At 35.3% G+C, this 25,656-nt stretch overlaps 2 protein-coding genes across 3 annotated transcripts in view; both read right to left on the minus strand.

The window, feature by feature from the left end:
- The window catches only part of LOC142345524 (uncharacterized), a 562,956-nt gene that overhangs the window by 118,688 nt on the left and 418,612 nt on the right, over positions 1–25,656 (minus strand). The window lies entirely within an intron of this gene.
- LOC142345518 (DENN domain-containing protein 11-like) lies at positions 10,372–15,435 on the minus strand. The gene is made up of 3 exons (XM_075397589.1): positions 15,113–15,435; positions 14,016–14,314; positions 10,372–11,519 (listed from the first exon to the last, which is right to left on the minus strand). The coding sequence occupies exons 1-3, from the start codon at positions 15,298–15,300 to the stop codon at positions 10,693–10,695; spliced, it is 1,314 nt and encodes a 437-aa protein (XP_075253704.1). The 5' UTR covers positions 15,301–15,435; the 3' UTR covers positions 10,372–10,692.

Below are 25,656 nucleotides of genomic sequence, written 5' to 3' on the forward strand. Positions count from 1 at the left end.
AAAACAATCAAACACCAGAGCAAAAAACTTCGATCTGCCTCGGAAGCAGTTAATATAAAAGATTGCGGTAGGAAACATGGGTCGGCAACAGATTCCTTGCCAGAAAATGTTGAAATACAGTTCGCAAATTAAGTGTTGAACGACAATGCAGGAGATCGAAGTGACGATGTATCAAAAACCGAAAAAACATCGGAAACTGAAGCTAAACGAAAAAGCAGACGAACTTTCAAGCGATTAAAACGACGCCTTGGATCGAGAGGAACAGAGGAGTGCGTTGTTTGCCTAAAATCTATAAAGAAAATTTGGCAACATTTGTACCAGGCACACAACTATTTAGAGAGCCACAATAGAAAATTTCTAAACAGTTACTATAGGACACGCCACTCCAAGTTGAAACTGTATGAATGCAGTCAGTGTGTTCTTAGATTTGCGAACGAACGGCTCCACAAAAAAATCTCGCGACTGCGCTGACAAAATTAAGTTAATTTCTGATGCCAAATCAATCAAATGCTTCCCATCTTCGGTGCAAAAAGACATGAGCATTACATGTACGAAAGCAACGAAAGCAACACTAGAAGCTATCCAAGAGTATAAAGCTGACAAGGCGGACGATCTTGGCAAAAACGAAAGTAGGCTAAAACAGCTGACAAACAAACATATTATCTCAAATTTTGAACTTGGCTAGATTTACGCAATCATTCACTAAGCCAGAGGGTTTCAGGAAATTTCTTAACCATCAATTAAACCAAAGCCGACTGTTGTATGCAAATGTCATTACTCATGCCAGTTCATTAATGAATTTCATAAAATGGCTCAGCAAAAACAAGAAAAGTTTCCGGGTGAACTTAGAAGACTGGAAAATAGTATTTAAGGAGTGGCGCGAACGCAACAGCAATGAAAGAAAACGTGAACAAAAGAATCGAAAAATGAACCGGTTCGAGAAAGTTCCACAGCTGAAAGAGATCAGAGAAATTTTGAAATCTTTTGAAAAGACTCTCCAAAATGACCACATCGATCTTCCTTACAACGACCAGTTGGCCATGACCTTGTTCGTAATTAATGCAGTCACAAACAATAGACCTGGGCCGTATTTAAACATGACCCGCGAGCCTTTTGAAAGTGGCCAGTTTCGAGATGTGGTTGTCGGAGTGGAACACAAAACCAGTTATAAGTTTGATGTCGGAGTTAAAATTAAGGAGCAGCACGAACCATACGTTCAAAACTTGCATGAAAAACATTGGCAACGATCCGGATAACTTCCACGACTGTGTTTTCCTAACATTAACGGAAACATGTACACAACCTTTGCAAATGATTTAACAAAATTGTGCCAAAGAAAATTCGGAACAGAATTTGACGTGAACATTATTGTTGTCAGAAAAGTTATTGAGACGTTTATTGACCGAAACCCCAGTTTCCCTAGAACTGAGCTGAGTAAACCTCATACCGAACAATCTGGCCATGACGGAGATACTGCCAAAAAGCAGTACGTTTTGCCAAATAGCAGACAGGACTACAAAAAATTTCTTCAGAAATACGAGGATGTGCTGTATGGCGATCATGAAGAACAGGTTTTAGAAGATGCGGCTGATCTTGATACAGAAATTAGCAAAAATCAGGAGGGTGATGAACCTCCCCCCAAAATTGCTACCGCTCCTGCAGAAATTTCTGTACCTGTGGAAGCTGGAAAAACATTGGAAAACAAATCGCTTGCTTCAGTGAAAAGAAGACATCCTCTTCGAAACGATGCAAGGAATAAAACGGAAAAAAATGACAAGTCTGCTGAATTTAGCGATTCGAACAACAGCAATAGTGAGTGCTCCGATGATATTGAAAGTGACAAGGACTCCCTTTACAGTGAATATGAAAAAAGTTATGCATCAAAGAGACGTACAAAAAGGCCGCGTTGCAACAAGTCATCATCATCTGTGAGCACACGCATAGGCTCTAAGAAAACGCGAAATGCTTACATTCGTGCACTAAAGACGTATCGGCAAGCAAGAACTCCGTAGATTGAGTCCGAGAAAGTTCTAATTGGTGAGTTTCTTGACATAGAAATATTACCAACCAAAAACAAAGTAAAAGAAACAGCCGAAACTGTAGCCGCAAGACTAAATGTGAAGTTTTTGGAGAACCAAATTGAGCGTTGTTACCAGAAAATCAACCACGCTTTCAACAAGGTCTTCGGCCCGAACCCATGAAAGTTATGCTTGCATCAGTAACTATAAAAAGCAACAGAAAACTTTGTTCTAGAATTGCTTTTAAAAGATTTCATGCATTAATTATTTTGTTTACCTCTTCTTCGGTCACCGCACTCAATAAGCGAGGCGGACTTTTTTTTGGTCACCGCACTCAATAAGCGAGGCGGACTCTTCTTCCGATACCGCACTCAATGAGCGAGGCGGATTATCCTAATTATGCGACCAAAAACCTACAAACTCGAGTGTGAAGTTCCGTTCATGGTAAAAACTGGGACAAGAAATCACTGAAAATGAATTGTTGTTGCTTACTTTGAATTCATTGATCTGACGTGATTCAATGCTATCTGCTACATTCAAAAGCGAGGTAGCTCTTTGCGTTTTCGCTTTTTGTTTGTGTTAAAATTTGTGTTGTTTTTATTATTTGTATGTTACGACCTGAACAATTTTTTTGATAATAACTGAGATGTATGCTACGACCTCAATGTTGCAAATAATCGGAATCGAATTGTTTTTGCTTTACTTTTTGAAATAGCTGAGCAAGTTGAAAATACTATTTTACCAAAGATGATGGTTATTGAAAGCTCAGAAATTATATTTTTTTAATATGTATCAAACGCCCTCAATATTAATTTTCTAATAATTGAGCTGTATGATAGGCCCTCATTATTAAAAATTATTAGTTTTTTTCAAAGTCTCAGTTCTTCTTTTCATGAAACATGTGATGTTATCTTGATATTATTAACTGCCTAGGTGATGTTGTGATATTGAAATTTCTTGCCAAAAAAAACTATGTATCGACCTCTATAATTTTTTTCTAATAATTAAATTGTATGGTGCGACCTAAATATTGCAAATAATTTTTTTTAAGTTGCTTCAAAATGTACCAAATTATTAAATTGGTTGTATTTTTCGTTAAGCAATCTTGTTTGAATTTGATAGCGCTTTAAAATCGAACCCACGAACTGGAAATAATTTTGGTGTATGACGCGACCTCAATATTTTTTTTGGCTACTTGAACAAAATTCCAGATTGAGGAAATTTTTTTGTTGAGAACAACAAAATTCAGCATGCGGGCTAATTTAAACTACTGTTTCAATATCTCGAATAAAAAAAGCTCTTTCCTTCAAAAAAAATTGAGCAATAGAAAATTGATGTATGATCAGCCCTTCATATTTTTGTGTGTATGAACCGACCTCCATATTTTTTTTGGATTTGTATGAAGCGACCGTAAAATTATAATAATAATAATAATAATACTAATAATAATAATAATAATAATAATAATAATAATAATAATAATAATAATAATAATAATAATAATAATAATAATAATAATAATAATAATAATAATAATAATAATAATAGTAATAATAATAATAATAATAATAATAATAATAATAATAATAATAAAATAATAATAGTAATAATAATAATTATTATTATTATTGAGGTCGCATCATACTATGATGTATGATGCGCCCTGGCCGGATTTGAAATATCATGGTATGATACGCCCTCGGCCAACCGTGAGCCAACAACTTTTTTGAATGATTTTTTGATCACAGATTTGGAAAATAGGTCCAATTTCATCGACAGAAAAAAAATTGAGCCCCATCGGTGCACAAATTTTTTAAGAATTTTAATTATTAAAAACAAAATTAGGTCGCATCATACAAAAAAATTGTCTGCGGTGATTTTTTTTTTGTAAAAAGTTGCTCTGTATTAGAAGAAAATCAGCAAAGAGTTTTCTACTGGGCTTTAGGGTTTTGTTCCTTGAAACAACATGTTTGTAAGGTATGAACGATTTTTATTTGCGAGTTTTTATTGCTGAAAACATTCCATTTGTTTTGTTCGAAATGTGCTATTCTGTTCGGAGGACAAACTTATTCTTCAGGCAACCTGCTTTTAGCAATATTTTTGTCCCATATGTTCCAATACAATGCTTAAGATGTTAAACTTTTAACTGATTTTGACAAATTGTTTTCATTTCGGTTAAAACTGGAAGATTTTGATTCAAAATTTACTACCTCACTTTTTAGTTCACTGGAAAAATAGTGTTCACTTGATGATCTAGATAACCCAAGGACCGTTTCTACGCTGAGTTCACTCATAGAACTCAAAGAGAGAAACGAGAAGCATAATTAGCGAAGTTTTGATGAAGCAGACAATAATTCCGCAGAAATATCTTTACGCATATCAGAGTAAATTTTTTGTAAAGTGTTTCGATGAAAAAAGTTACGGAATGTTTACCGACTAGTCATTTTAGAAGGGTGACTTTGTTTTGTTCTACCGGGGAATCAGCTTGACGAAAGACGATTACTTCAAAAAACTGATTGAATCCGACTTGGCGAATGAATACATTAGTAATGATGAAAAATGGGTTGTACATAGATGCCCCATATGTCATGTTGACAAGGACAGGTATCGCTCGGTATGCCAACGATGAGTGCAGAAGACCAAATGTAAAGGTAGAAAGCTACGTTGCAAGACGGATTGCAGCAGGTTCAATTAATTACAATGGGAAATGTTGAACAACTTTTTTCTAGCCATTGGACTGTATAGTGCGACCTAATAATTGAAAATAATTTTTTTCAAAAGTGCTCAAAAACAGCTGTCTTTTAGAAAGGAGCTCTAAAATAGGCCCCTTTCTTGATTCGTCAGGCAGTTCTTAACAATTCTGGCCTGGAGTGGTCGATTCACAAAAATGTGTATGATGCGCCCTTAATAATTAACAAATTGCTGTGCAAATTTTGTGGTCAATTATTAGTGGTTTTTAGTTTTTGTGTAGGGCCGTAATTCAGCATGCAGGTTTGTTTTGGGCTTGGATAAGATACGCACACAAGATATCGGAATATTTTTTGTTCAAAATGTGACTTTGAGGAAATCAGTGTATGATACGAGCTCAATAATTCACTGTGTATGATACACCCCAATAATTATTTTTGATGTGTATGATACGACCCTATAATTATAATAATAATAATAATAATAATAAATAATAATAATAATAATAATAATAATATTAATAATAATAATAATAATAATAATAATAATAATAATAATAATAATAAATCATAATAATAAGAAAAATAATAATAATAATAATAATAATAATAATAATAATTTTGGTTCCTGCGTAATCGCAGCGGAACAGCATAAGGCCTACAGTAGCCTGTTCTCAGCTGCCTTTTTTCTTATTATTCCCCACATTTCAGACTATTCTTTCTATGGGAAGCATTGCTCTTTTTTGGTGACTATGGCCACTTTTTTGCGTCTGAAACTTTCACGTGGTACCATCATTGCAGCCAACATTGGTCAGGCTATGGTCAACCTGAAGCTATGTTTAAGTAAGAGCTCATCCTTACAGACAGCTTCACGGAGGCAGGGGATCGCACTCTCAATCATTGGCGTGTGAATCACACACCTTACCTCTCGGCTATCACACCACATTGAACAATCAATTGAGAATACATTGGAACAATCAGAAAAACCTGAAAAAACCCTAGCGGGTTAACTAACAATTGCATTGGTTGCCAAATTCATCAAAGAGACAACAACGAAAGAAGAGTCAGCGATACCAATTATCGGATGAAGACATCAAATTTCTTGAGCAGCTGAACTTCAACTGCACACAAAGTACTCCAAACTTTTCCGCGAAACTGGTCTAACAATAAACCTTGATGCCGTGAAATCAACTTTCAAAGCAACAGACACATATTTCAAACAATGAACTTTGGAGCAAGAAAACTTTTATCAAAAACAATTGAAAACTCATGCTTATTTGATATTTCAAACTTTTAAAACATTTTGTCATTTTTAAACGATATGATTTTTCAATTTTTTTAAAATTTTTGTACCGAATTAATTAGTGTATATTCTTGAGTAATATCCAAATATAGGATATATTTTTCAAACATTGTTTAGTTTTAATTGTTTAATATTAATCTCAAGCATTCATACTAGTTAATTTATGTTACCTTTATTTCTCAGAAGCAGTGATATGTACAATTCCGTTAACGAACTTCGTTAATTTCTTTGAAAAAACAGGAAAAAAACCCAAAAAAAGGAAAAAGCAAAAAAATGAGTGAAACCCAGTCCAGGATGATATCAGGAGGAGGGTTCGGAAATTGGGAAAACTGCCCAAAACAGCTTAAAGTTACTCATCCGACTTGTCCAGCACCGCAAAATTTGGCGGGAAAGTAGCAAAGTTTGCAAAACAATGCGCTATTTCAAATAGTCGATGTATGGTTAAGAACTGAAAACACGAAAAAAATCAAAGCAGACAATGACCAAAAAATGGAGGAAGATTTCAAAAATTAGTTATCCTACCCCGTTGTTGTTGGGTCGAAAAAAAGCGCCTTGCAAAAGTGTCCATCCTCAACCCGTTGAGGAACCTGTCTGCCTTTTACACTAAAAACGATGTGCAGGCGGCGTGTGGTGGGTGAGGTTTTGGAGAGGAAGCTGTGGGGAGAGGCGATGAAGTGAGGAAGGGGGCTGCCAACTGATTTGACAGAACAGCCCCTGACACCATGAAATTATGTCTCCAAAACAAACAGTGAAACGCTCCAAAACAGTGACTATTTTTGCGTAATAGTCTAGAGAGCAGAAAGGCTCTAAGAGAACTGAACGCCATCCGGGTTAACTGTTTATCCGGTTTTTGAAGAAAAGTCTGAAGTCTCAAAAAATCAGTCAAGCGAAAAATCGCATGAGAACAGCCAGTAGAATAGCGGAAACGACTCCAAGAGCCATGCAATATAATCTCTGAACTAACCCACTCATGTCAGGGAAATGGAACTAAAAATTCTCTAAAAAAAGGAGAAAGAGTTTTGGAGTCGCGGGTAGGTAAGTAGAGGGGGAAGGTACGTGGGGGTTTCATTGAACTTGTCAAAGTTTTTGACTCGGTCGATAGAGAAGCCATGATGAGATCTCTAAAAGCTTTCGCTGTTGAAAATCCCCACAGAAGCCCGATAAGGCAGATACACGACAATGCTCAGGGGGAACAAGACTCAGAGAACCAGTTCAAACTAGAGAAAGGGGTCAGACAAGGATGTGTCATCGTTCCGCAAATATTTAGTTTAATATTTGATGTCTGCAAAAAGAGTCGAGTCCCAAAAGATCATCTTGCTTACGCAGATGACTTAGTAATGCCGGCAAAAAGTGAGCAGCAAGCGCAGAGCAAACTGAATAAACTCAGCCTGGAGGTCGAGAATGCCGGCATGGAAATTGAATTTCCAAAGAAAGAAATAATGACAGTAAACATGGAAAAAGCATGTAATGTCACACTCCAGGGCAAAGGACAAAAAAAAGTCACTGAGTTTAAGTATCTGGGTTCGATACTAAATGGCCAATCTGACATAGAGGCCGCTGCGAGAAGTAAATTCAATAAAGCTAGAATAGCTGCTGTAAAGATGAGACCTGCGCTAGTCATGTCTACTCTCACAATGAGAATAAAATGTCTAATTGAAATGTGTGTCAAGCCAAAACTGCTGCATCGGCTGGAAAAGCCATAACGCCGGAGACGGATATTGACAAAATGGGCGCTGTTCTTAACAAAGCCCGACGCATGGTCCTTGAGGCATGCAGCAAGAAAACTTACACAGCTGAAACTCTTGCACTGAAAGTTCCTCTAAGAGATATCAAGATAGAACTCGCAGTAAGAAGAGCGTAGCTTTGGCTGAGTCTCAAAAAACTGCATGATGAAGCGTTCATAACGCGAAGGAGGAAAACGTATTCCAAAGACTGCATGCGTGCCCTCAGACTTGACTGAGAGCGACTGTGTGTAAGTGATATTGAAGAATGGATAAAAAAAACCATCAGAAGTAGAAAATACATCGAATGTAAATACTCAAATGAAATCAGTGGGCACGAGAGACCTTATTGTTGCATGTGAGAAAGGAAACTCTGAGGCACTTTGCAACAAGAAAAGAGATGCTCAGGCATCTGAGAAATGATCACTCCGAAAGTGACGATGGATTGGACATGACTCCTTTCCAAGAGAGTAAACCTACTAGTTTACCATTGGTATGTCCAGCTACGGACAGCACAATGACAAACAAACAGATTAGAAGGTAGCTTCACCACATAAAATAGGCACACCCTCATTGTACAATAGTGGACAATGATAATGTCACTGAGGAGATAATAGCAGAACCGCAGAGCACAGAACTGAATGGGAACACAGTAGGTTAGGCTGAGGCAAAATTTCGTGGCCCGTTATGTCCTAGGAAACACCAGCTTATCAAAAAGTGTTCAGAACCACTGTTCGACCAAACACAGATGGTCGTACACCAAGAATGGTCCAATTGGTGAAACGGGGGGCTAGAGGCCTTATAGCCCGAAGTTCCTCTAACCCGTATGGAGGGGCCCCACGTTGCGGCTCCACCAGCGCCCCCTAACGAGAGTCACCCTTCTTGATCTAGGCCAACCTCGAAGGTCTGGAGAATAATGACCGGCGGTTTTGTGTTGCTTGCGCACTTAAACAATGGGAGGGGGCACATGCGGGGAAGAGGGAGATGTGCTGGTTTTAGCGTATGTTGCGTCATATGTGTAGTTTAAAGCAGTTCAAAATAACATTCCGAACTTGAACAATACCAGGAACTCCTAATCACTATGTATTTTTAGTTATTATGTATTAGTAATTAAGCTACTGTTAAAGTTCAATGATCGAAAGCAGAAGTCAACGCTCTAAAACAGGTCAATGTTTGGAAACAAAAGACAAAAGTTCCAGTCATGAACAAACTTTTTAAGCTAAATCAGAAAATTGCTTCTTTATGAGTCGCAAAAAAGACCACAGGACTAATATAATTGCTACAAATGTTGATTGAGAGCAATCAAACAGCTTGAACAAATTTCAACACGATGCTAATTCCGAAACTTTATATATCATAACTAGTACAAACATTCTATAACATTAATTTTTTTCTTATATTTGAATGCAGCCCTAATGCGAAATATATTCGGCAGATTGTCGAAAAATAGCCGCAGTTGACTCGCTTGACGCATATTGGAATTTAAACAGAAAAAAAAGAAGAAAATTAAGAGAGAAATTGACAAATTCTGCGTGCAATTCTGCGTTATTTGTGTGCAAATTCTGCATTTTTGATTATATTCTAAAATTACACTTAATTCAGCTTTAAAACTGAACGCTATTAAGAATAATAATGCCAGATCGCAATCGCTGTAATGAACATTGATAAAATAATGAAGTATGACTTAATGAGCGGGCTTTATATGTTAATCCCGTTTCTTTTGATTTTGCACTTTGACCGTATTCACTATATTACGCAATTCAACGAGTGAAAGAATTTCAAATCAATTCCGTTTAAACAGTGAGTGAAGTAAGTCAAACATGAAAATCGTGACTTATCTAAAATGAAAAACGTGATCAAAAATTAAAGCGAACTTAAAATAGATGGCAGGTTAAGTCCTGACATAAAATTCAACAAATTCTCATTGCTGAAAAAAAGTAGAACTAGAATGCACAATGATTGGACCATGAAAACCTTTTAGGAAAAAAATCAGATCCAAAAACAGAGGAAAATAAAAATAATCAATAGTAAAATGACGCATGTGAACAAAAAACCACAAGCGAGAACTTAAAGTTTTGGTCAAACACCATTTTCTCACTGTACTTTAAAATTTCACGCCGCAAAACCACTCGGTTTTTCGCTCCACTTCCTGTTTCGGCGTGACCAAAATCACTACTCCAATTGGACTTCAAAAATCATGAAAATGTGTGAACAGATCTTAAAACAGAGCATAGCTTTAAAAAAGACAGCGCCCCAATACAATTCAAATTCTTTGAATTGTAAAAAAAGAGAGCACCTAAATAATAGCCGTTGAGAGGCTGAGGGAGGCTATCAGTAAACTAAACGCATAAAAGGAAAAATAACAGTTCAAAAAGAAGAAAAAACAAAATTTCCACAATTTCCCTGCAGTTGAGGTTCGTTGCCTCTTAGTCAGTGATACTATCTTTAGTTAACACTTTGCAATAGAAATCACTTCACCAAAAATTTTGGTATGGTCGAAAATTTGTCAGCCTGAGGAGATTCGAATTATTCAAAATAAAATCTGAGCACTTATTTACTTGACTTAGCAGTGCAAGAAATAGAGTCAAATCTTTTTCCCATCAACTGAGACAAATTTGTCCACTCAAATATAGAAATTGACAAAAGATCAAATAGCAGGTTTACTACAGCTCTTTGCAGTCAATACCAATTTAAACTATCATATAGTGGAGAGAATTCATTACCCAACTGGGCGAACAACGTTTTTAAAGCGACTTTCAGCATATATATTTTGAAACGAATAATCGTTTCTCTAATCAGGTCACTTCAAATCAATAAGAGCATAATTCTCGCTGTTACATATGGTCAGTCTTGAGGTATCTTTTCTAAATTTTACTCCACAATTCAGAAAAATTTAGGAAACAAATTTAAGCAAAAAATAAATATTTAATACTAATTGGGCTATGCATGGCGAAAATATAATATTAGAAGCTAAATAGCGGACAACAACCACCATCTTTGACAACTACCACATTCAAATTATGATGAGATACCAATTCTTGTATAAACTCCATATCGCCACAATTGGGCAATAATCCTATTCCGCTAAGTTGCGAACTTGACAATTCCATTCCCAAGTTATCGCTCAAGATACTACTTCGTTCCGATATCGCAAAACTTCCATCGGGAAAATCGGATTGGGCTTCGAAATTTGCGTTTGTTTGTAAAAGCACTTTCATAATTTGATCGTTCAAGTCTGCGAAATACTTCAAAAACGCGTAATGTATTTCACCAGGCGGCGATTCGGAGTGGAAAACTTGCAAGCGTTTCAATTCCGCTAAACGATGCTTGTCAGCTCTTGTCGGTTTAATAACCGAGGTCAAATCCTTTCTCCAAGTTCTAATTTTGTCACCGTCAACAAAAACATCGTAACAATTTTTCATTGTTTCTTCAATCACTTTATCAGATGTACATGCAAAGTAAGCGGAACCGTCTGAGAAACATCCATCCCGATTCTCCGAAATGTCCAAAAGCGAAGTGTAAAACTTGGCCTTTTCGGAGTCTACGTAAAGGCAGCTTTTTGAACTGTGGCTATTCTCTTGAAGAATAATTGAATTTTGATATGTTGGGTTTTGCAGCGAATGAGCAAAATTGTTGTATTTGGAATTGGGCAAAAGCGATATTGAGAAAATTTGATTGCATATTGTGTCGAGAGGCGGCGAAGAGTAGAAAAGGATTCGTAAATTGAGAAGACTGAGTCTCCAAAGGACCAGAAGTTGAACTCCGAAAGTGTCAATGAGAGATGGAAAACCTGAAATCAACATCAGTTAAGTGAAGATTAACTCTTTAAACCAGTCATTATTTCTAAATAAATAACTGGAACAAAAATACACAGTCGTAGTCATACTTTTGTCAACCCGTACCTAACTATAAGTCAAATTCAGTACTGAGTCAGAGTCTAATTCATGTCACATTTTGCTCTGAATTTGTCTGATTCAGAGCTAATTCAGTGATTCATTCTGATTCATCTTCTGATTCAGAAGAATACAGAAAAAATTCTCTGAAGAAATTCTCTCAGAGAAATTCAGAAATCACTTGAGAGCTGGTTCTAAAATCCTTCTGAATAAGTACTAAAGCTTGAAATATTTCTGAAATTGTTCTGAATCAGTACTGACTGTCACTGAACTTTAGGTACGTGAGGACATTTGAAATGCTAGCTCATCTAAAACTCAAGTGTTGATCGATTGAATTGATTCATTGGTATTGTTCTCTGTTTTGATGATTTAAAATTTGGTGTACGGCTTTGGACAGAGCAAGTAGTATTAATGTAAACACCCGCCACGGTGGCCAGCAAAGAAACGTCAGCGAATTTTTTTAAAATAAGGGTTGCGCAGAGGAGAGGTTTCATAGTAGTTAAGGATAAAATATTTGTAAATATGAAATGTGAACAAGCTCTAAAAATTTTTTTTAATAATAATAATAATAATTTTTGTTTCTGCGTAATTGCAGCGGAACAGCATTAGGCTACTGCCGCCTGTTTTCAGCTGTTCTTTTTCTTATTATTACCCAAATCTCAGACTGTTCTTTTTATGAGAAGACATGCCATTTTTAGTGACTATGCCCACTTTTTGAACGTCTGAAACGTTCGCGTGGTACCATTATTGCAGCCAACATTGGTCAGGCTACGGTCAATCTGAAGCTATAAGTCAAGTAAGTGCTCATCCTCACACAGACTGCTTCACGGAGGGAGGGGATTCAACTCTCAATCATTGGCATGTGATTCACACACCTTACCTCTCGGCTCTCACGCCACACTATAATTACTTGTAGACCTTTTTTGGTATTATTCTGTAATTTGCAAATTGCATTTTCTGTTATTGAATGTTTTTTGTAGAAAGGTATCGTACTAGATAGAAAACACAAAGGTTAAATTACAATTTTGATAAAGCAGATGCTTCCACTGAAACGGTATCGTAAAAACTTTAGGTACTGCTAACAATGAAGTTTGGTAACTTGGTTATCATGTCTTTTCTACAATTTTATGCTTCTGCTTTTTTCCATCCCACGCTCTCATAGCGGGTGAAGCAACTAGGATCTATTCTTTTTTGGCACCTCAGTGAGTTTACATTTTTACGCCCTCAGGAGCCCGTGATTTCTTCTTACATAGTAACGTGCTATATCCAACGTGCTATATAACAACAAATATTTTGAAACTGGGGAGCGTCAAAAAACTCTGGGGGTACACAGAATATATCCAATAACTGATTGATTAATATTTGGCATGTTTGCGGATTTTTGTCTTGATGAATTGCAGCTGAACATTTTTGGAAGCATTAAAGAAACTTATTCTTTTTACAAATGGCAAAGCATAAGGTCATGGACAAATTCAGTGAGTCAGAGTCTAATCAGGTCACATTTTGCACTGAATTTGTCTGATTCAGAGCCATTTCAATGATTCAATCGGAATTATCTTCTGATTCCGAAGAATACAGAATACGGTCTCTGAATTTTGCTCCGATTCAGAGGAATTCAGAAATAACTTCACAGTTGGCTCCGAAATCCTTCGGAATCAGTACTAAATCTTTAAATTTCTCTGAAATTGTTCTGAATCAGTACTGACTGTCACTGAACCTTAGGTACGTGAATGTAATGTGGAAAAAACAGGGATTAATTAGAAGTCTTTGCCACCGACTAACATAACAAGCTACGCCATTATGACCGATTTTTTTACTGAGCCGATGTTGACATTTAGAGTAGAGAAACTAAACAATTAAAACATTGTTGATTTCTTCAGCTCAGATACAAAATGTGACTAGCACATAATTCGTCATCTATCAATTCGTTGAAAATAAATAAAATCCTGTGCCACTTTTTAAAAAATATGTAGCTACAGGTCAGATATACATACAAGTCACCATAGCAATGAAAGCACGACATTGGGTTTACTACGGCGTTTCCATGATATTATTAGCGGTTACATAGTCCAAAATACTTACATGAAAAAATTTTGCAGCTGTATAAAATTCCGAATGAGAGCAGTTTAGATCACATAAAAGCACTCACGAGCCCTTCAAAAAAATGTTTAAAAATGTTCAAAATTTTTTTAAAATGTTCAAAAATGCTATAAAAAAATTCAAAAATGTTCGAAAAAAGTTCAAAAATGTTCAAAAAACCGTCACACAGCACAACATAAACGCTTCAGAATTCAATTGAGAGCAATTGATGAACTCTTAAGAAGTTAGGTCCCATAAAACCTGCAATCTCAATTTTTAAAAACTCGATTCGATCTAAGATTCGATCGACTTACCACATCCTTCAGAAAACGGTATCAATTTGCCAACAACAACGGGCGAGGCATTTTGCATAGTCACAAACTCCTCCAACACACTGTAACTGGAGCTATGTTTGTTCTCATAAATGGCGTCAACACCTGGATCTGTAGTCAAAAACTGGCGATACACTTCAAACTTCTCAGTTGAGTTGCATATGAAGCCAATTGATCGCATGCGAGAACCCCGTTCGTCAACATCTTCGCTTAGATTGGTCTCGGAACCCGGTTGCACTTTGACGTTTCTCAGATGACTAATTGCAAAAAGATCTCCAACCCTGTACATTGGAACGGCTTCTTTTAATCAAAATTTTGGCTTTTAATGAGAAATTTGTAACGATCGGATCATGCTACAATTAAAAATTACAATAGCGTTTTTCAAAAGATACTTAAAAAGTTATACTTTTACTTTTTTTATCACTCTGTTTCTCAAAAACAGCAACGTCATACCATTGTCAGGACGAAACGCCAAATGACAACATAGTCGATAAATACCCTAATATTTAGCTTAAGTAATAATGCTTAAAGATAATCTAAGGTAAAGTATATTTTCGAAGTTTTAACTGCAATACAATTTCATTTGGCCATGCCATTATAATTCCTTTTTTCATTGGTTATTTTGTCATGTATTCAACCGGACAATATACTCTTTTCAGTGCCCTTAAGCGCACCTCAAAAATTAATTGCTATAATTATTCAATATTCTTTTAACTGTTTAGCAAAGTAGTACCCTAAAAAATATTTAAGTTCTTAAAATCCTAAAATTTCTTACAATTTGTTGGCAACTCTCTAGTTCGTCTGCAGGACAATAACTTGTAATCACATTTTGAAATAAATGGATAAATTGACTCATATTGAATCACGAACATAACTACGCGAATGAGTATTAATTTCATGATTAGTATCGAAAAAAAAATTCAGTTTTTTTCTGCTTATTCTTTGTCAACTGTTCAGCACATTAATATCATAAAGTAATTTTAAAATTTTGTTCGCAACACTAGTTCGTCTGCACGCATAAGCTCTGCGTCAAAATATTATAAAAACATCAAATGTTAATTTTGAAAATAATAAGAAGCAGTTTCCTGAATATAATGGTATCCCTCTCAACCAGATGAGACCCACTCGGCAGTGATTTGAACTCCACAGCTGAATTCTCCTTCACCAGATCGAACGAATCGGGAAAACTCCACTCGATCAAATTTCCCTTTTTCACGTGGAAATGGCACACAAACACACTAACAATATCTGCACAGGCGTCTGTCATTGTTTTGATTGTATAACAAACTCTCAATGATATTTCATATTCGTTTTCTAGTTCGGCCGTTTTGTCGAACCATTTTTAGATGTTCATTGAGGAATTCCGCTTTGTAAGAGCCGTATTGTATCGCAACAATTCTGAAACAATAAACAACTCTTTTGATCTGTTGCAGGGCGAAATTTGCGTTAAACTTAGCTGCTACAATAATAAACAAAGGATTTAAACAAAAATAAAACCGGTGTTACCAATTACGGTATTCAGCTTTAAGAGCATTTGACCATTTCTGTTTAAAACTTTACCATCATAGTCGATTGATCAGTTATGTCAAACTAACTCATGCGTCTATATTAAGGTTGAGCCTAAATCCAAAGTGCTTTCAAAAAAGCTACGGGCAGAAATATTTATTTCTTCAACAAAGGTGAAATTTACAGGCTATTATTAGGTGGGCAGGTGAAATTAATATATCTGCTTTTCAGCCTTCCCTTCAGGTCAAACTTAAAATAAAGCAACCCATCACAGTTTGAGACAAAGTTCACGCAATCAAGATTTTTCAGTAGATGTCAGCTTTTCAAATTATGATCAAGATCTTTTGACTCAATATAACTCCATTCTTTCAAGGTTTTTCAGTTTTCTTGCCCTTTAATTCACCCAAGAATCCTTCAACTTAAAGGAAATCTGAGTGACCACGAAAATAAAACAATGATCCAAAAATCTACGGAAAGGCAAATCTATCAATTATTGAGCGAGCTTCCAAGAAAATTCAGTAAAACTTTATTGAAGCCATCCGAAGATGTTTATAGGATCAACAGAATGATTCTGGAGCAATGTTGAATGACTTTCAGATGTTAATTGCTTAATATTATATTTTTACACTCGTTGCTAAAAGTAAACGTACAAAAGGCGATTTTACATGGTGACCTGCCTTTTTTAAAAGTTTTTGGCGGTTTCTTCTGGTTTTCACAACAATCCACCAAAACTATCAAAACTTTAAAATACTTAATTCCAGTCAGGCTTATTCACCGAGAAAATTCAAAAAAAGTTACAGAAGTTGACCAGTTTTTTTTCGTAAGCAGTAAATTGAGTCCCATGTGCAATCTGTTCGACTTTTTCAGAAAATTCAAAATATGGCACAATTTTTCGAACTGAAAATCGCGCAATTATTGCCCTGCTTGCTATGATTCTCGATTAAATTCCGAAGGCTATAATGCTTTTTCAACTGTTCAAAGTTCACCTGTTGTGTGTAATGGTTAATATTAGGACCACTTTCTTTTAATAATGCTTCTTGACGCCCAAATATTACCAATGTTCATCATTCAAAAATATGGTTTGTGTACCTGCAAGTAATATTCAGTAAGGAAAGAAGCTCGAGATATCACACCAAAATCACTTTTTGGTCCAACTTGACCAGTTCTGTTTGTGTCCACATAAAAGCATGCACGGTAAAACTTTCCCAGAAAACAGGGTAAAAAACTGATTAAAAAAGTATTCCCCCAGCAGAATGCAAAGTAGATTCATTAACCAAAAAATAGTCCTAAAAGTTTCTAAAGGTCAGGTTTTCCCATTAGGTTCAGAAAGTTACAACAGATGAAGATGCCGAAATTACAGAATTAGTCACATATAGGAGATATTTCCAATCCAATTAGAAACTCATCTCCGAATGAACCTTTTTGCGGCGATTCCGTCCAGTGAATGCTCAGTTTAAAAAATTACTACTGTTAAGCCAATATAAATCTATAATAGTTTTACCGGTAAATACTAATTTTTCCATAACAGCTACACCATTTTAAAATATCATCCATAAATTTTTCTGAATTGGATCAGCCGGATGCCCAAACTTTCATCGACAATTTGCCGGTTATTGAGAGCTTAAACTTAACTTTACATGAAAGCTCTAAACAATGGAAAGTGAAGTTTTTGATTTTTGATAGAATCAACGATAACCGTTTTCTTTCCTATCAATGATTACAGTCACTTTTCCGAAGTTGCGAAAAATGGTTTTCTGAAACTTATTGCTCCTGTCTTCGAGTCTGATAAGCTGTTGCCCTTGAGGGTTCAAATTTAAAATCTTTCTGCAACTTTGAGACATGGCAACAATGGTTTAATGGGACTGTTGTATGGTGATTCTCAGCCCAACCTTCCAACGTCTGTGTCTGCTGGATTAGAAAATCATTCCAAAGGGTCTCTTTAAACAAATTGCTGCCGAAGTTTTCCTTTAGGTAGTATCGTCAGATGCACCCCATACTGCTGCATGTTTTGCGCATGAGAAATAATCTGGGAAACAAAAGTTCTGCTTATTCGTTTCTGTTTCTAAAAATCTTTCAAAACCGTAAAAAACTATTCAAAGTGTCAAAAGGGCCTTATCGAAAGCATGAGTTTATCGTAAGATGTATCGAATCAACTGAAATCAATTGTTCACGGTATTAAAATTCAAGCCGAAAGTGCTTTACGAATTCTTGATTTAATCTGCAAAAAAAGTTGTTAACCGAGCAACAAAAACTCGTTTTTTAAAATATGCTCACATCATCGACTCACAAAAATTGCAGATATCAACAATTGGAAAATTTTGATTCCAAACTCCTTTTTCCTTATGACATATAGGACCCCAGGTTTTTTGCCGAAGTGTCTCATCGCCCATTTCTGTTTCTGCTGACGGTTTCAAAACATATTTACTCTCTCATGTTGAACTTTGTAAGAACAATTTAGAACAGGCTGAGATTTTAAGTATGAAGTTTTAAAATTTTGTTGAGCTGCACAAAACAGACCTTATACATTTATATAATATTGACAAAATGCGGCATTAAGTTGGACAGGTGCACAGAAATGGCCCTCGGTCTCGTCTAGGCCTTCTGGTTTTAATCAGCTAACCATCAGCTACTGTCGATCATCGGGGACAACAGAAGCATCCCGAAAAAAGGGACCTTTACATGACGAAAGAGAAAGCTCTTCAGCCGGAAGCCTTTACCAAATGATCAGATGAAGCTAAAGCTTTTTGCAGCAAAAAGGCAATTTAGCCTTTGCAGGGTCCGTTAAAAATTCTCCAATAAGATACTATATGAAACTAACTTTGTGAAAAGTGCGTTTTTGTGAAACTCGAAAGCTCCAACTGTACCATTAAGATGCTTTTTGTGTGCCAGAGAATCAAAAATTGTCAACAATGTGTGCACCTTTCATGGATAAACATTTCGGGCTTGGTGAGTCAGGGCCCTAAAAACTTTGCGATGTCAAAACTTTTATCCTGAAATGGTTCTGTCCTGCCTTCTGAAGGACTCGAGCATAAATAAATTCAGAGCAATTGATTGGAGAATGGGGCGTTTTTTCTCTTTATTTATGTTGCTTGGAGAAGCAGTGTTTAGTCTTTTGCCGCATAAAATTTCTATTACAGACTGATATGTATCTTGACGAAATGAAGGCTAGTAAATATATATTTCAGTGAAGTCAATAATAATCTGATTAATCAATTTTGTTAAGAAACATGTTTTTCGACAAGCAGTGGGACCTGTTATGATTGCTTCTACTTGATGTTTTGGGTATATTATTTTATCCATTTTATATTTTAATCAAATTAGCGCACTTCTTTACTAAATAGATGTTTATTTCACGGAGGATAATGGTCGGGAACATTTTTCTGTTGTAGTCGCTGGTCTAAATGTATATATATTCGAAGAATTGAGAATGGAGATATGGAACGGAAAAGCAAAGACATTTTTATTGGAAAAAATTATTTGAATGATATGGAACAATTGTTCAAAGCCGGAAATGGGCATTTTAGAATTAAAAAGAAAAAAATATGTTCATTGTGTTTAAACATTTAAGACAAATAAAATTCTAAAATGCACTTCTACTGTCTCAGGTAATAAAGTTCCTTAGCCTATTGCATAAGGAGAAAGAAATGTATATTCTGTGATTGAAAATAGGTTCATTTAGTACCTTTCAAATGAGGATGGACACATTCAAAAACGTGCATGTAAAATAGATGTGTCATATTAACCATATAATTATCTATTTTGGTGGTAGAAAAAAAACGTTTTCGTTAGATATAACTGAAATTTTGGGTAGATTTATTGATGATAATGATGAGGTGGAGAATGAAGCAGAGATCGGTAATAGTGTTGACGTGATATACGAAGAAGAGCCCACCAACTATCTACCAACACATGAGGGTAGTAACAAAACTTAAAATTTTCAATCAAACATGTTTGATATGTTTGGAAAAGTGTTTACGCGTTTAGTCAATGTGGACAATTGTGCAATTCTTATAACCATTTCATATGTGAAGCGATATATTGCATATACTACATTTTGAAAAATTCTGACATTTAGTAAAATTCTGACATTATCATCGATTTCAAGTAATTATTCTATAAAAAAGTAAACTATTTTTTATAGAGAAGTTTCAAATTAAAAAACAATTTTCGATCTCTCCAACCTAGAAACTACATTTCCATACACTACGAATTATTAGCTTTCCAACGATATACTACAACCTATTAATTTTAAACTTCCCAAAAAATTTTCCGTTTTCTCCAATTTTCCCAAAAAAGTTTTCCATATTGCTACACGACTACTTTTTGTGGACTCAGTGTAACTTAGTACAGTCTTTGTTTGAAGTCAATAAGAAAAAAGATTAATGGAGAAATTTACGAAAAACAGTGCGTATTTTTACACAGCGAGGACACTTTGCCAAGTTTTGAATTCAGTTTCACTGTTCAAGACAACACGTGTAAATATTATGAATAGACGTGTTTTCCATTATTAAACTTTTGAACTGCTGAAAGGATTTTGCCCAAGAATGAAATCTTTCAATTTAAATCTCCAGAACCATTTTGCAACTCGCGTATCCATAAACAGTGGAAAATGTATTGATCATATTTTCAGTGATAAGTTTTGTTACTTGCAACACGGTTAGAACTGATATTTCAGACCATTATGCTCTTTTGATCAGAGCTAACAACAGTACTGAGAATTGTGTCGCAAAAATTTTGTACAGAAAACTTAATAAATTGGCGGAAAGTGAAAAAGTTTTTAACTATTTGTTTCTCTTAAATCATGAAAAAAAAAGAATTTGAAACAAAACAATGTAGATGAACAGATCAAAGAATTGACAGAAATTATTCTTGATTGTATTGAAAAATTTGCACCATCAAGAATCTTGAGAATTAACCGCAAATCTTAATGGATGACCAATCAAGTGAAAAACAACATCAAAAAGAAAAACAATAGTTTCAAAAAATGGTTGGAAAATCCTTCAGAAGAAAACCATAAAAAGTATCGGCAACAACTCAACCTTGCAACCAAAGCTATCAAAACTGCACGTCTGAGCTATTTTGATAATCTTACCAAGAAGAAAGACAAAACGAACAAAAGCCTTTTTTCTGCGTTCAGTGAATTTTGCACTGACAAAAAATCAGTCGAATTGAAAATCAATCCCGAGATTTTCAATGATTATTTTGCTGGCATAGGCAAAAACTTAGCTTCAAGTTTCAATGAAACTGATATTTGTTTTGGTAGGGAAATTATCAATAGCTTTGTTATGTCACCAGTTATTGAAAAACAAGTCTCAGCTTCTATTAGATCACTGAAAAACAAAGCATCGTCTGGTCATGATGGCATTAGTAACAAAATTGTAAAAATTTCCATCTCAGTCATTTCACATCCACTAACAAAATTGTTCAACCAATGTATTAAGCTTGGTTACTTTTCTTCGGAATGGAAATTGGCGAAAATAAAACCATTGTTCAAAAATGGTTCAAAGACCAACCCGAGTTGTTACCAACCCATCAGTCTCTTAAGCTCGTTGTCGAAAGTGTTTGAAATTTTTTTTTTAATAGGATGATGCATTTCATTAAAAAGTTTACAATAATCAATGAAAATCAATTTGGATTTCAACAAGGAAAATCGTGCAAAAACGCTTTGATCTCTTTTACTGAGTTTTTAAGGAATTCGGTAGACCAAAGTTTAAAAGGGTTAGCATGTTTCATTGATCTAAAAAAAGCATTTGATACCATATGCCATAAAATAATGATTAAAAAACTCGAAAAGTACGGTTTCCGAGGGAATTTTTTGAACTTAATGAAGAGTTTTCTTGAGAATCGCCACCAGTACGTTGAATACAATAATTCTGTCTCACAAAAATTGAAGTTAAACTATGGCGTTCCGCAAGGGTCAGTCTTGGGTCCACTGTTTTTCCTGTTATACATTAATGATCTCCCGGGAGTTTGAAAGTCAAAAAAATTTCCTCTGTTTGCAGATGATACTACAATTTACTCTGCTGCAAAGCAGAACACTAGTTTTTTCTATAATGAAGTTAAGGAAACAAAGAGATGGTTTGAAGAGCATAAGTTGACAATTAATAACAAAAAATGCAGCCTCATGAATTTTGGAAAACGTGAATACTTGAACAAAGATTTTCCAGTTAAAAACGTACAAAATGTAAACAAAATTACGTATTTAGGCATCATTATAGACCACAAACTGAATTACAAATCTCATGTCGAAAAAATAGCGAAACAGATGAGTAAGTTTTGCGGAGTTTTGTACAAAGCAAGATACTACTTTACAAAAAATCAGTTACTACTTTTCTATGAAAGCTATGCCAAGCCTGTAATAACGTATGGTCTTATTGTTTATGGTTGTACAACTAAAACAAACCTGAATGAAATTTTCAATTTGCAAAAAAGAATTTTTCGAGCATTTTTTTAAACGGAAATTTGATTTCGTTCAATCAATAATGAGCAAATTCAAATTGCTCAACATATTTGAACTGTATGTATCAGAAATTTTTCGAGAAGTTTTTTTGCAACTGCCAGACAAATCTGTATATAAATTTCTTAATAAGAAAGAACTTCTTGCTAGACGAGTAACTCGGAATACAACTAAAGGAATTTTACCAAGCAAACGACATCATAAAGAAACAGGAAAAAAATCTTTACAACGACAGCTCCGACTGGCTCACAATTATGCCGCTGAAAACAACCTAATCCCAGAAAATATAGCTAAAATGAACCGCCATCAGTCAAATTTTTTGACAAAAAATTTTACTTCCCTTTACATTTTTGAAAACCAAAATTTAATAGATATGTTTTTTTGACATGCGTTAGGTCTCCTCCAATATACTTCTGGGCTACCCACTCGATGAGACATAAGTCTCTTTGTGATGCCCGCCAGGCAGTAACATGTATTATTTTACATATTTATATTGCTGTTCTGGTTAAATTCAAATTCAATTCAATGGTGAAAACTCGGAGTCATAATTCTCAGTGAATGAGGAAATAATTTTTGGGAATTTTGTGTATGTTTTATTGACAAGTGGTGTGATTAAAATCATTCAATTGTACAAATTTTACTTCAGGATACCAGTTTCAGTCTGAGAAACTTAATTAGAGAAGCAATCAATTTGAATTTTAGAAACATGTTTCAAACCAAAATGTCAACTCTTAAATTCTCCAATGCTGTTAACCTTAAACGCTTACTAGCAAGAAAAGATGAAACAGGTGTTGCTATTAGCTTACGTCAGTTAAGTTAGTTCCCTGGAAACTTTGACAAATTTACTTAACTCTGTAGAAGTGCTTGAACTGGAAGAATGAAAAAAAAACAAAAAATACTGGTGCCCTCGTATCAAACGACAAGTGGATTTGTACCTTTGCTCCACAAAAAAGAATGACTGCAACTTCGGTGTTACAGAGTACTTCCCTGTTTTTTTATCAAACTTCACAACAAAATGTTGGTTGAGGAACCTGTTGAGAATATTCTGGTCTATTTAAATAAAAAGGAGACATCAAGACAACGACTACTGCTTATGATAACAACAGATAACGGCTGCGCGTTTAATCATATAAAGGCGAAATCAGGCAAAACTTTCAAAGAAGTTAGCAGAGCAAAGCTATTGCTATTCCAGCGTTATGAATTCCATCAATATCCATGAACAATTGGATGTGTATCCTAATCTAATTTGCCAGGTCTGACACAAACTGAACTCCACACCTATAGGTGTATGATAAAAGAATATCTTGGATTGGATAAAGAACTTGATAGTAAGTGCCGGCAGAATCTGAAAATGGAGAACTACTCTTGGAATAAAATTTGGAATAATTTAATACATACTTAATTGTAGATATTATTTGTCAATATAAAGCAAACCAATAAAGTATTATGCGAATTAAGGAGTAACCAAGTGACGAGCAACGCGAGAAATGAGCGGTATTATATTGCGGATATGAGTTCAACCTTCCAAAGAGAAAATAAATAACTTCGAATGAGCGAACCGAACGAGAACGTTCATTTATTTTTTCTTTTGAAGGCCGGTCTCATATCCCCAATATACTATACTACTAACGTCAGCGTAAAAATTTTGAAGTCAGGTTATTAGCTTCTTATTTTCGTCGGCCATCAACTGGGGACCGGTACTAAGTTGGCCATCTTTTTCGAATCAGTTGTCTAAATATAGTTTAGTTATGACCATCGATGAGGCGTCAGGAAAGAGCGAACTTTTTGTTGCTCTCTAACAATCCAGTCATTACTACAGTCAGTTCTAGTCATTTTTTTCGCATGCTGCAGGGCTGTCGCAGAAACGCTTGATAATTCTTAGTGCGCAACTTTAAATCGTACTTGAGAATGCGAAATATAAATAAATTAACTACGGTTAACCGAGCTGGTTACTCATTACAGTTTGTTTGTTTGTTGAAGCGAATCAAGTGTCCGAAGTTTGGCTTGAAAACTGCAGTTGAGTTCAGAATCTGATTTTTCTTGTAAAATTAGATTTTATGGACCTAATCGTACTAGACCCTAGTGAAAGAAGAAATAATCAGTCTATTATTAACCTGACTGGTTTGTGTCTCACTGGTAACAGATAATTAAATAATACACCCTATTTACATGATATACCCTTTTTTACTTCAACTTTTTCCAATCTCTGCTCAAATTGTAGACAATTAAGCCAAGAATGTGGATGATTATTAACGAAAATTGCGCGTAGCCACTAAAAATATGCTAAAGTTTAAACATAGCCGGCAGATTGGCGGAAAAAAGCCATGATAGACGCTTCTGGACTTCAATGGAATTGAAACAACTAAAAAAAATAAGATAGACAGATTGATCATTAGTAGACCCTTTAATAGACCGCTAGACTTTTTGTGTTAGATTCAAGCTGTCACTCTTATGAGACACATACGCTCTATAAGGAAAAAGACCCATAAAGATCTTTTTCAAAATTAAAATTCAAAATAAAAAACTCAAGACTCTAATACTCAAGAATTAGGGCATATGCAGTTGGCACTACTTAGTTGCACACTGTTTTTTTACTGAAATAAGTTACCCAATTGACCTAAAAGCAGAACAAATGACGTCACGCACACAAATTTTCATTGCAAAGCAGTAGAAGTCACTGAAATTAAAAAAGTCAATGGTCGCGAGAATCATCGATGGAGACTACGAATTAAAAAAACACGATGTCCCCAATAATAGCCACAATGGCCTGGCGGCTATTAATAATTTAAACGTTTGAGTTTGACAAATTGTTAACAACAAAGTAAACTAGGAACCTCAGTAGGAAAAAGTTTCGCCTTTGCAAAATCGTTCAATCCATTATTCCGATATCTAGACCCAGCTATCAAATCACTCGATGGAAACCTACCTTTAAGGATTGATCCAAGCAACAATTTATAGCACAAATTTGACAAATCAACATTTGAAAGTTCAGAGCTGAAAGTTCCAACGAACATGTATTCTCAAAACACAATCATCTTCGCAAAAAGCTAAATTCAGCAATAACTATTAATGTTAACAGTAAGAACTTTAATTTGTTAAAACCTTATTTGTGTTATCAATTTTAGTTCTGTAATTATAACCGTGCACCAAACCCTTAACGACGAGCTCAAACGACAAGCTAGAAAAAAAGATTGCTGCGAGCCTTTGCATGGCTCGCGTTGAATCTCAACTGCTACCAATTACGTTTTTGTCCGAAAAGTGCATAAATGGGGACGGGGCATCAAAACCACGAAAAATTTAAAACCGTTTCATGTCTTCTCAGAAGCTTCAAAGAATTGTAGAAAGTACCTCAAATAAAGACCACCAAAGCTAACATTACTGTAGCGACTTCATGCCCGCCAAGCTTTACCTCTTGACCCCGTTTTTGAAGAAAAGTCAGTTGTTCAGACAAAAAAAATGAGAATTCTGTCAGAGCATTGATGTTGGTCAAAATTTCCAGGAACCACTTCACATCATGAAATCATTTCTCACCTGCAGTTTCGGTGAAGAGCATAGTTGCGCAACAACTTAATGGTTGTGTTTTACCAGTTCATCCTAGTTTTCAAGATTTAAGAAAACGCGAAACTTGTTAGTCAGACAAAAACGGCGAGGGGAAAAATC

This window comes from Convolutriloba macropyga, chromosome 9 (genome assembly GCF_964194025.1).
Source record: "Convolutriloba macropyga chromosome 9, txConMacr16.3, whole genome shotgun sequence".
NCBI classification, from domain to species: domain Eukaryota; kingdom Metazoa; phylum Xenacoelomorpha; order Acoela; family Convolutidae; genus Convolutriloba; species Convolutriloba macropyga.

Excerpts from the sequence above, each read along its gene's own strand:
- LOC142345518 (XM_075397589.1), bottom strand. The coding sequence starts at position 15,300 with ATGACAGACGCCTGTGCAGATATTGTTAGTGTGTTTGTGTGCCATTTC. Across the intron at positions 14,315-15,112 it reads ACCATTATATTCAGGAAACT|GGTTGGAGATCTTTTTGCAA; the intron begins GCTTCTTATTAT and ends TCCAATGTACAG. Across the intron at positions 11,520-14,015 it reads ACCGTTTTCTGAAGGATGTG|GTTTTCCATCTCTCATTGAC; the intron begins GTAAGTCGATCG and ends TGTTGATTTCAG.